At 50.8% G+C, this 12,663-nt stretch overlaps 1 protein-coding gene across 1 annotated transcript in view; it reads right to left on the minus strand.

The window, feature by feature from the left end:
* Positions 1 to 12,663, minus strand: part of LOC140398321 (Fc receptor-like protein 5) — a 293,198-nt gene that overhangs the window by 241,821 nt on the left and 38,714 nt on the right. The window contains exon 3 of the mRNA XM_072486879.1: positions 11,300 to 11,593. Coding sequence (XP_072342980.1) covers positions 11,300 to 11,593 — 294 coding nt within the window. The remainder of the gene's footprint in view (positions 1 to 11,299; positions 11,594 to 12,663) is intronic.

Consider the following 12,663-nt stretch of genomic DNA (forward strand, 5'->3'; position numbering starts at 1 on the left):
TCCAAAAATCACCACTTCTGGACTCGGGGCCACCCACATTTTTAGCACCGTCGACAGGACATCATCGAATCCCTGCCAGAATCCCCCAAGCTTCGGACAAGACATCATCGAATCCCTGCCAGAATCCCCCAAGCTTGGGACATGACATCATCGAATCCCTGCCAGAATCCCCCGAGCTTCGGACATGACATCATCGAATCCCTGCCAGAATCCCCGGAGCTTCGGACATGACATCATCAAATCCCTGCCAGAATCCCCCAAGCTTGGGACAAGACATCATCGAATCCCTGCCAGAATCCCCGGAGCTTCGGACATGCTGAAAACATGTGAACATGGTTTGCTGGCCCTCCCGCACACTGTCTTCCCTGCCAGGTTCCTTTTCCAATCAACTCTGGCCAGCTCCTCCCTTATGTCTTTGTAGGTACCCTTATTTCATTGTAACACCATTATGCCTGATTCCAGCTTCTCCTTCTCAAACTGCAGGGTAAATTCTATCATATTGTGGTCACTGCTCCCTAAGGGTTCCTTCACCTTAAGTTCCCTAATCACGTTTGTCTCATCACCAAATCCAGAATTGCCTGTTCCCCAGTAGGCTCTGTCACAAGCTGCTCCAAAAATCCATCTCTTAGACATTCCACAAATTCTTTTCTTGGGATCCACTACCAACCTGATTTTTCTAGTCCATCTGCATATTGAAGTCCCCCATGATTATTGCATTATTGGAATTTTTACATGCCTTTTTCATCTCCTGATTTATTTTCTGTCCCACATCCTGACTACTGCTAGGGGGCCTGTACATAACTCCTATCAGGGTCTTTTTACCTTTGCGATTCCTCAACTCTACCCAGAGAGATCCTATGCCTTCTGATCCTATATCGATTTAACTTAATTCGTTACTAACAATGTAATCCCGCCCCCTTTCCCCATCTGCCTAAACCTTTTGATAGGGACACAGATCCTTGTATATTTAGATCCCTGATTTCCTTGCAGCTATGTCTCTGTGATGCCCACAACATCGTACCGGCTAATTTCAATGTGCGCAACAAGTTCATTTACCTTGTTCCGTATACTGCGCGCATTTAGGTGCAACACCCACATTGACGACCTCCCTTCTCACACTTGTCACCTTTTTTGCTCGGCCTGAGGATGATGTTGTTCTCTTATTTTTGTTCTCTATTTCCCCTTCAGTTATGACACCGTCTAAGCTAGCGCACACACCGCTGCCACGCTGGTTTATTAATCATGCATCAAGCCTTGCGTCTTGCGGGATCACTTGGTGAGGAGGCGGGCCCTTCCGGTGTCCCTGCCCCCAACCCCAAATGGATAACAGTGAGGAAGTGGCAACGTCAGGATGAGAGCCCTCGAACTGCAGCCAGACACTACGGAGCGCCAATCCAGGGATGACACTGATTTTCCATCACAGCTGTCTGAATTCTCCCAGTGAGCCAGAGAAGACAAAGCCAGATTGAGGCACATTGAAGAGTGAGTTTGGGAATTTGAAGCTAGGTGGGAATTTGAAGGTGGGTGTGGAGGACGTGCTTTTTATCCCTGGTAAGTGACTGGTAAGAAGTTTTTCTTTTCATTTGTCTACTTTTTTTGTTTTGTTTTGTTGTGTTTTTTGGCGTCAGGAAGGTTCAATGTTGATTGGTTTAACCAGGTTGGTCAAGGCAGCCTTGAGGAGGAGTTTATAGAATGTATCAGCGATAGTTTCCTTGAACAGTATGTAATGGAACCTATGAGGGAATAAGCGGTCCTAGATCTGGTCCTGTGTAATGAGACAGGATTGATTAATGATCTCATAGTTAGGGATCCTCTCAGAAGGAGTGATCACAATATGGTGGAATTTAAAATACAGATGGAGGATGAGAAGGTAAAATCAAACACTAGTGTTTTGTGCTTAAACAAAGGAGATTACAATGGAATGAGAGAAGGTCTGGCTAAGGTAGACTGGGAGCAAAGACTTTATGGTGAAACAGTTGAGGACTTTCCAAGCAATTTTTCACAGTGCTCAGCAAACGTTTATACCAACAAAAAGGAAGGACGGTAGAAAGAGGGAAAATCGACCATGGATATCCAAGGTATTAAGGGACAGTATCAAATTGAAGGAAAAAGCATACAGAGTGGCAAAGATTAGTGGGAGACTATAGGATTGGGAAATCTTGAGGGGCAACAGAAAGCTACCAAAAAAGCTATAAAGAGTAAGATAATGTGGGGAAACCTGCTCAGAATATAAAAAGATAGTAAAAGTTTCTACAAGTATATAAAACAAAAAAGAGTGGCTAAGGTAAATATTGGTCCTTTAGAGGATGAGAAGGGAGATTTAATAATGGGAGATGAGGAAATGGCTGAGGAACTGAACAGGTTTTTTGGGTCGGTCTTCACAGTGGAAGACACAAATAACATGCTAGTGACTGATGGAAATGAAGCTATGACAGGTGAGGACCTTGAGAGGATTGTTATCACCAAGGAGGTAGTGATGGGCAAGCTAATGGGGCTAAACGTAGACAAGTCTCCTGGCCCTGATGGAATGCATGCCAGAGTGCTAAAAGAGATGGCGAGGGAAATTGCAAATGCACTAGTGATAATTTGCCAAAATTCACTAGACTCTGGAGTGGTCCCAGTGGATTGGAAATTAGCAAACGTGACACCACTGTTTAAAAAAGGAGGTAGGCAAAAAGTGGGTAATTATAGGCCAGTTAGCTTAACTTTGGTAGTAGGGAAGATGCTGGAATCTATCATCAAGGAAGAAATAGCGAGGCATCTGGATGGAAATTGTCCCATTGGGCAGACGCAGCATGGGTTCATAAAAGGCAAGTAGTGCCTAACTAACTTTAAAAAAAATAATAAATTTTGAATATTCATTTTTTCCAATTAAGGGGCAATTTAGCGTGGCCAATCCATCTATCCTGCACATCTTTTTGGGGTTGTGGAGGCAAAACCCACACAAACACGGGGAGAATGTTCAAACTCCACACAGTCAGTGACCCAGAGCCGGGATCGAACCTTGGACCTCGGCGCCGTGAGGCCGCAGTGCTAACCACTGCGCCGCTGTGCTGCCCTGTGCCTAACTAATTTAGTGGAATTTTTTGAGGACATTACCAGTGCAGTAGTTAACGGGGAGCAAATGGATGTGGTATATCTGGTTTTCCAGAAATCTTTTGACAAGGTGCCACACAAAAGGTTGCCCCATAAGATAAAGATGCATGGCGTTAAGGGTAAAGTAGTAGCATGGATAAAGGATTGGTTAATTAATAGAAAGCAAAGAGTGGGGATTAATGGGTGTTTCTCTGGTTGGCAATCAGTAGCTAGTGGTGTCCCTCAGGGATCAGTGTTGGGCCCACAACTGTTCACAATTTACATAGATGATTTGGAGTTGGGGACCAAGGGCAATGTGTCCAAGTTTGCAGATGACACTAAGATAAGTGGTAAAGCAAAAAGTGCAGAGGATACCGGAAGATGCAGATGGATTTGGATAGTTTAAGTGAATGGGCTAGGGTCTGGCAGATGGAATGCAATGTTGACAAATGTGAGGTTATCCATTTTGGTAGGAATAACAGCAAAAGGGATTATTATTTAAATGATAAAATATTAAAATATGCTGCTGTGCAGAGGAACCTGGATGTCCTGGTGCATGAATCACAGAAAGCTGGTTTACAGGTGCAACGGGTGATTAAGAAGGTTGAATGGAGTTTTGTTTCCTCATTGCTAGAGGGGTGGAGTTTAAGACTAGGGAGGTTATGCTGCAATTGTATAAAGTGTTAGTGAGGCCACACCTGGAGTATTGTGTTCAGTTTTGGTCTCCTTACCTGAGAAAGGACGCCTTGGCACTGGAGAGTGTGCAAAGGAGATTCACTCGGTTAATCCCAGAGTTGAGGGGGTTGGATTACGAGGAGAGATTGAGTAGACTGGGACTGTACTCGTTGGAATTTAGAAGGATGCGGGGGGGGGGGGGGGGGGGGGGGGGATATTATAGAAACATATAAAATTATGAAGGGGACAGCACGGTGGTGCAGTGGTTAGCATTGCTGCCTACGGCGCTGAGGACCCAGGTTCGAATCCCGGCCCTGGGTCACTGTCCGTGTGGAGTTTGCACATTCTCCCCGTGTCTGCCTGGGTTTCACCCCCACAACCCAAAAGATGTGCAGGTTAGGTGGATTGGCCACGCTAAATTGCCCCTTAATTAGAAAAAATTATTGGGTACTCTAAATTTTAAAAAAAAAATTATGAAAGGAATAGATAGGATCGGTGTGGGCGGGTTGTTTCCACTGGCGGGTGAAAGCAGAACTAGGGGGCATAGCCTTTAAAGAAGGGGAAGTAGATTTAGGACTGAGCTTAGGAGGAACTTCTTCACCCAAAGGGTTGTGAATATATGGAATTCCCTGCCCAGTGAAACAGCTGAGGCTCGTTCATTAAATGTTTTCGGCATAAGGATAGATAGCTTTTTGAAGAATAAATAAAGGGTTAAGTTATTTGGGCAGGAAAGTGGAGCTGAGTCCACGAAAGATCAGCCATGATCTCGTTGAATGGCGGAGCAGGCTCTAAGGGCAGTGCAGAAGGAGGCCATTCGGCCCAACAAGTCTGCACCAACCCACTTAAGCCCTCACTTCCACACTATTACCCAATAACCCCTCCTATCCTATTTGGACACTAAAGGCAATTTACCATGGCCAATCCACCTAACATGCACGTCTTTGGGCTGTGGGAGGAAACCAGAGCACCCGGAGGAAACCCACGCAGACACGGGGAGAACGTGCGGACTCCGCACAGGCAGTGACCCAGCCGGCAATCGAACCTGGGACCCTGGCGCTGTGAAGCCACAGTGTTAACCACTGTGCTACCGTGCTGCATCAGCTACTCCTGCTCCTAGTTCTTATGTTCTTATTTTCTTATGTCACCAACACCCTCCAACATTCCAGAGACACTCACCTCGGTTGGACACTTTAGTGGAGAGGCGTCTGTGGCAGTATCTGGTGCACACCACTCACCCACTTTGGTACATCAGGTGGAGGTAGGAACCCCTGATGGGTCCGACGGTCGGAGGGCGGCCCAATCCTAGGGACTAGCTGCCGTCCAGACGGGTTTCGGACTTCTGGAAAGGGCAGTTCCTTCAATAGTGGAGATCCAGTTCAGAGCCATGAGGGAATTGTCAGCCACCACCCAGCGAATGCAGGTGCAGTTGGGGGAGTCGAACAGCCTGCAGGGGCAGGAGCTGGTGCCGACCACACATGCCACCCAGTCCAACACCACACGGGTGGCGTCTGCGGTGGAGGCCCTGGGGCAGAGGTATCGATCATCGGTCAGGATATCTATGGCCTGGGCACTCAGTGTGGGCGGTGGCTAAGGCACAGGACAGGGCTGCCCTGTCACAAACGGCCATGTACCAGAGTCACCTGGACATTGCAGCGGCACTCCAGAGCTTGGCCCAGTCACAGCAGGTCATAGCTGAGGTCGGCGGTGGCATTGCCCGGGGGCTGGCTAACCTGAGCTAGTCCCAGAGGGTGGTGGCACAGTCACTGGCTGATGTGGCACAGACACAGAGGGAGGTGGTCCACATCCTGTGCTCCATGGCCCTGAGCATTGACACCCTGGTCGAGACGTGAGTGGGCCTCCAGGACTGGCAGCACCAGGTGGCGGGGGAGCCTCAGGTTTTAGCTCCGCTCGCACCCCAGTAGTAAAACTTACTCATGAGCCCAGTTACATTTTCCTCCTGTATACTATAAAATAGCGAAGGTCCCAGCACCGATTTCTGCGAACATCACGAGTCACAGCCCTCCATCAGAAAAGCACCCTTTCATTGCTATCTTCTGTCTTTTATGACCTAGCCTGTTCTGTATCCATCTTGCCAGCTCACCTCTCATCCCATGTGACTATACTGGAGGGTCTCTCCAGAGTGGTCCAGGCACCCGAAGTGCTACTTCAAGATGCCAATGCACCCCTCGATCACGACCCAGGTCGCTGTAGGGGCATCGTTGTAGCAGGTCTGCACGTCCGCCTGTGGCCTCTGGATAGCACACGAGCACATCAGCCACGACCACAGTGGATAACCCCTGTACCCAGGAGCCAATCCTTCACCTGGGTGTGCGACTCAAAGATGTTTGAAACTGTCGAGTGTGTCAGGATGGAGGCGTTGTGCGCACTGTCCGGGTATCGGGCGCAGGCGTGCATGATGTGCAGGTCATGGTCACACACCAGCTACATGTTTATGGAGTGGAACCCCTTTCGGTTTGTGAAGACTGGCCTTTCATGTTCCATGCTCATAGGGCGGTATGCATCCCATCGATTACCCGCTGGACCTGAGGCACCTTGGGGATTACGGTGAACCCTGTTGCCCGGGCATCCTCGTGGGCTTTGTCCATATTGAATTTGATATATTGTGCCGACCGGGCATAAAAGACCTCTGTTATGGCGTGGATGCACCTGTGCACCGAGGTCTCAGAGATCCCAGTCAGTTCCCCACTTGGCGCACCGAAGGACCGTGTCGTAAAGGTTCAGATGACCTCCCCCACACCCCCATGGTACCAGATGCACCATGATCAGGCAGACATGTCGTACGATCCCCCTGCTCAGCCAGACTCTTCGACGGCATGCCCAGTCCGGAAGGCCCTTGAATGACAGGCGCTGACGGACAGACGAGGCCTGAGGCGATGCCTCCTTCCCACCACCTCACTGGCCTGCTGAACAGCTGGCTCTCCATCCTCACCGGCTGGCTCCTGTTCCTTTGAGGCAGGGCCTGCTGCTGTAGGGTCCTCCTCGAGCAGCTCCTGCTCGTACAAGCTCAGTGCATCCCCCAAGCTGCGGTGGCCAGGATGAAGTCCGCCATTCCTGGTTGGATCCCGATAGCCATTGTCTGCAGGAGGTGAAATGCCCCCTAGCATGATGCATAAGCCCGTGTCTAACCAGTCCGCCTGGCTGCAGAGTGGCCCCGGTCTGCACTGCAGACCCTGGCCCGCTGCATCTCCCCCTCCCCCACGCCTCACTTGGCCGGTCCTCCAGCACTCCGTCCTCCCCAACACACTTCTGGCCCCATCAGTACCTGGCCCTGTCACTCTGCTGAGGTACCAGTGGCTGGCGCTACCCATGCTAGAGGTACGCTCCGCAACCACCGGCCGATGTCCTCCTGCAGGGGCTGCTGTGGGCTTTGCCCTTCGGTGGGCCGCGTGACGTCCTGCTGGCAGCTAATGGCTTTTTGGGGGGGGGGTTGTTGGGGTGGAGACAGAGTGGAGTGCCTCCTCCTTAGGATGGAGGGTTGGAGGGGGGGGCGGGGGTGAGGGTAGGGGCATCCATATGGCCGGAATCACTCTGCGCAACCGCAGGTCATGGAGGGCGATCAGTGGGGTGCGCAAGATGGCTGCCTTGCAGGCCACAGCAATGGCAGTCCGTGCCTGGACACCTCAGTCCCGTGTACCGTGTGGGGTTACCCTGACCCCACGGTCCATCCCTTAACCCCCGTGACCCATCCCTTGATGCCCCCAGCCCCCCCCCCCCCCCCCCATGGGCCTGGCAGATGCCTCCTCAGCCAGCCCTGACAGCGACAGGACCGGCAGCCGACGGTGCCGCCTCTGCATGTCCCATTTCCTCTCTCTCCCTCCTCAGCCAGGGCGCCAATTTCCCAATTTTTAAAACCACAGGTGAAACTCGTCATCCTGGCAGAGGCCGAGCATCGCGGAGGCCCTGTAGAATACTGATCAGGCTTGCTAAAGGTATGCCAATGCCCTTTAATGTACACGCAGAGTAGAATGCATTGACACTGCTGGCGAGGCACTGGAGCAGGGCATTCTGTCGGCCATGATTTTCGCCTCATGCGTGATTCTCCACCCAATTGCTTTTCCCAATTCTGGTGTCGGCCAACGGAAAATCCCAGCCATGGTTCGATCCCAAAGAGAAACAGTACCAGATTTGCCAGTTCAGCGACTTATATGCAGGAATCTGACACGTTGCAACTGCACGTCCCACACACACCATCCCAGCCAACAAGATGGCAGCAAGAAGAGCAGGCCCGTGCTTTACCAATGCGGAACTGGAGACCCTATTGTTCTGTGGAGGAGAGGAGGGTGACCCTGTACCCTGGCCCAGGAAGGACGCTGTCAGCTGCCGCCACTGGTTGTGCCTGGGCGCAGGTGGCAGAAGTGGTCAACGCCACCAGCAACACTGTCCGGACCAGACAACAGTGGCAGAAAAAGCTGCACAACCTCCTCAGGGCGGCCAGGATGAGTGGGCAGCACCATGCCTTCTGTAACTCTATCCCCCTCCCACTCCCGGAGGGCAGCGAAACCTTCGCCCTGCCCCACATGCCGACACGCATACCAGCCACCATGCCCTGGGCTGCATGCATCTGACTGTCTAACACTGTCGCTTTCTATTTATCTCGTACCCCATCCCAGCCAACCCGGCCAGTGTCTGGCCCGGCAGCCCACAGTCGCATCTGTCTGTGTCGTACCTCCTCTCTCACTCCTTCATCAGAAGTCGGTTTAACGATTTTCAAAAGCAAGTGAACACTTGCCAATTGGAGGAGGAGAATTGTGGAGGCCCCGGGGAATACCAGGGGGCGAAATTATACCGAAACGGCGCGATGTCCGCCGACTGGCGCCCAAAACGGCGCCAATCAGACGGGCATCGCGCCGCCCCAAAGGTGCGGAATGCTCCGCATCTTTGGGGGCCGAGCCCCAACATTGAGGGGCTAGGCCGACGCCGGAGGAATTTCCGCCCCGCCAACTGGCGGAAACAGCCTTTGTTGCCCCGCCAGCTGGCGTGGAAATGACATGTCGGGGCGGCGCATGCGCAGGAGCGTCAGCGGCCGCTGACAGTTTCCCACGCATGCGCAGTGGAGGGAGTCTCTTCCGCCTCCGCCATGGTGGAGACCATGGCGGAGGCGAAAGGGAAAGAGTGCCCCCATCGCACAGGGCCACCCGCGGATCGGTGGGCCTCGATAGCCGGCCAGGCCACCGTGGGGGCACCCCCCGGGGTCAGGTCGCCCCGCGCCCCCCACAGGACCCCGGAGCCCGCCCGCGCCGCCTTGTCCCGCCGGTAAATAGGTACTTTAATTTACGCCGGTGGGACTGGCAATTTATCGGCGGGACTTCGGCCCGTCCGGGCCGGAGAATCGAGCGGGGGGGGGCCCGCCAACCGGCGCGGCCCGATTCCCGCCCCCGCCGAATATCCGGTACCGGAGACTTCGGCAACCGACGGGGGCGGGATTCACGGCAGCCCCCGGCGATTCTCCAACCCGGCTGGGGGTCGGAGAATGACGCCCCAGGTCAGGCCCGCTAATTAAACGGTGTTTACTGTACGGAATACATTGATGCCGCTGTCAAGGTGATGGGGAAACGCGATTTAGCAACAAATAAACGCCCGCCGCGATTTTTGCATCGGAACTTATTCTCCGCCCAATTGCATTTCGCGATTTCGGCCTCGGCAAACGGAGAACGGTTCCAACAAAGTGAACACAATAGAATTTATTTCTATAGCACAACATATCTAAAGATATTAGAGGTCCCAAAGTATCTGAAGCAAGTTCTTAATGTGAATATTCACAATCAAAGATATATTTTAAATGTTCAGAGAGTGGATAAAAGTCAAAACGACCAATCAGTAGAAATGCTGGTGTGAGCCAAACTAGTTATTACAGGAATAAGAACAGAAAATGCTGGAAAAACTCAATGGGCGGGATTTTCCATCACCAATGCCAGAATCGGGAAATAGGATTGGGTGGAGAATTCTGCGTCAGCTGAAAATCGAGGTTGGCACTGCGGCAAATGGAATGCCATGCTTCGGTCCCTTGACAGCGGCGTGAATGTGTTCTATGCCGCATGCCGGCGTGGGCATGCTAATTGTGTAGTAAAGGCCATTGGCATATCATTAACGGCCGATGCTCCGCCAGGCCAGGACGGCAAGGTTCACTTGTTGCTGAGGGTGTGGGAGGGGGTACAAACTCTGTCCGACATCGCTACAGTGTATTGACAGTTATGCTGCTGGCCGGGGGGGGGGGCACCTGCCAGGGTCGGGGGGGGTAGCTAGGAGGAGGCCATGGGGTTGAGGTGGCCGGGCATGGATTGCAATTACCACAGCCTGCAAGTCAGCCATGTTGCTGGGCTCGCCGCTGACTGTCCACTGGCAACTTAATGCCGTGGGTCACATGGGTGCCCACCCAGGCCTCCCATTAGGTACCCTCTGGCCCCAGCTGACCCATCAATGTGATGGGAGTGCTCCAGCGCAACCATCTTGACTGGTATCGGCGTCAGCATGCTTTGAAATTGCGTGAGTTCTAAGTGGCACTGGTGCTAACCAGTTAACAGGACCTGAATTGCTCCGGACAAAGCACCAATTTTTTTGTTATGGAAGTCCACTGATTCAGTCCCGGCGTCAATACTTAGGGTGGGATTCTCCGTCCCGCAAAGCCTTTTTTCTGGTGTTGCGTGCCCCCAGCCGGCAGCAGCATCCGGCAGACGGCCAATGGGGTTTCCGACCATGGTCGCCCCACGCTGTCAGGAAATCCACTGGCGTGAGTGCGTTGCCGGTGAAGCGGAGGATTCCACCGGCGGAAAATCTCACCCTTAAGTCTCCCAAACTGGAGAATCCCGCCTAACATGTCTGGCAGCATCTGTGGAGGGAGAAACACAAGTTATCACTTTTGGTTTTTATTTCAGATCTCCAAGGTTTTGCTTTTATCCTGTTTGTTACAGGGACCTGCCAAGAGTTGAGAAATGTGAAAAAAATAAATCGGTTACATTTCACTGTACATTGTCTTACAACACCAGGTTAAAGTCCAACAGGTTTGTTTCAAATCACTAGCTTTCGGAGCGCTGCTCCTTCCTCAGGTGAATGAAGAGGTATGTTCCAGAAACATATATATAGACAAATTCAAAGATGCAAGATGATACTTTGAATGCGAGCCCTTTCAGGTAATTAAGTCTTTACAGATCCAGAGAGAGGGTAACCCCAGGTTAAAGAGGTGTGAATTGTCTCAAGCCAGGGCAGTTGGTAGGATTTCACAATCCTACCGGAGCACCTCTTTAACCTCGGATGACCCCTCTCTCTGGATCTGTAAAGACTTTACCTGAAAATGCTTGCATTCAAAGTATCGTTTTGCATCTTTGACTTTGTCTGTATAAATGTTTCTGGAACCTACCTCTTCATTCACCTGAGGAAGGAGCAGCGCTCCGAAAGCTAGTGACTCCAAACAAACCTGTTGGACTTTAACCTGGTGTTGTAAGACTTCTTACTGTGCTCACCCCAGTCCAACGCCGGCATCTCCACATCACTGTACATTGAACAGACATATTGATAAGCTCTGCCACCATACCTGCTGTAGTTATTAACAGGCCCTCACTGAGCTGGGACCATAACCATCTACTATTCACAGATGCTCCATATCGACATTGGTAACTCCCTTCTTCGCTTGTACCGCTGACCGTGAATGTTCCAATATTGTATTGTGTGTCAATTTCACTGGACGACAGCATTCGGCCATCTCTATAAAAATAGAAAACTTCACCGAGATATCCTCCTGTCATGGTGCAATTCATTGTGACCGTTGCTCCTTTTAAATACACCAAACTGTATTGATCAAGGCGTAAGGTCGGCTTTCTTAGCGGATCTGTGGTCAAATAAATGAGAGTTAAGTATATCTAGAAATTAATGGTACATTTGACAATTGGACCTCAATGTCAATTCCACTGTTTGAACAGAAGCATTCGCATCAACGACTGTGATCCCATCAGAAAGATTCCATCAGTCTGCAAACATGTGAAACAGAAGACAATGCAATTCGGCTGATATTTCCAAAATGTGTTTTAATCGACAGATAAACTGTGGGGAATGGGTAAAAAGAAACTAAGAAACTTGCAATTCCCACTTCTGCTGCAATAATTGAGTGAAGATCTTCCAGATCTTGAAGAATGGAAATATAAATGGTCAGGAGCAAAAATATTGCTTCAAATGATTGAATTTGTTGGGGGGGGGGTAACAGAGAGAGTAGACATTGATAAGGCAACAGCTGTGATTTGTCCAGATTTTAAAACGACCTACCATAAAATAAGTTGGGTGGCACGCTGGCACAGCGTTAGTACTGCGCCCTCTCAGTGCCAGGGACCTGAGTTTGATTCCCGCCTCGGGTGTCTGTTTATGTGCTGTTTGCACATTCTCCCTGTGTGTGTGTTCTCCGGTTTCCCCCCAAATCCAAAAATGTGCAGGTTAGGTGGATTGGTCCCTTAGTGTGTGAGGGGTAGGTGGGGTTACTGGGTTACAGGGGTAGGACGGGAGTGAGGCTAGGTAGACTTCCCTTTTGGAAGGTCGATGGGCTGAATGGCCCTCTTCTGAACTGCAGGGATTCTATGCATACTCGGCTGATGAATAAAACCACAGAAAGAGGAGAAGTTTCACAACGGATTGCTGCACGGAAGCAGAATGGTTATTCAGAATGGCAGAGGGTGGGATGCTCCGAAACGGTCAGTGTGCTGGAACGCTGTTCACAATTTAAACCAAATATTTGGATTTTAGAATCAAAAATATAATTTCTAACTGTGTTGATGACACCACAGTTAGGTAGAGGGTGAAGTCAATACTGAGAAGGACTACAACAAACGGGCACAGAATTGACAAAGTACAACACAGATAAATCCAAAAAAACGCATTTTAGTCAGAAGAATAGAAATATCACCTATCATA

The sequence above is a fragment of the Scyliorhinus torazame genome, chromosome 21, assembly GCF_047496885.1.
Source record: "Scyliorhinus torazame isolate Kashiwa2021f chromosome 21, sScyTor2.1, whole genome shotgun sequence".
Taxonomy (NCBI): domain Eukaryota; kingdom Metazoa; phylum Chordata; class Chondrichthyes; order Carcharhiniformes; family Scyliorhinidae; genus Scyliorhinus; species Scyliorhinus torazame.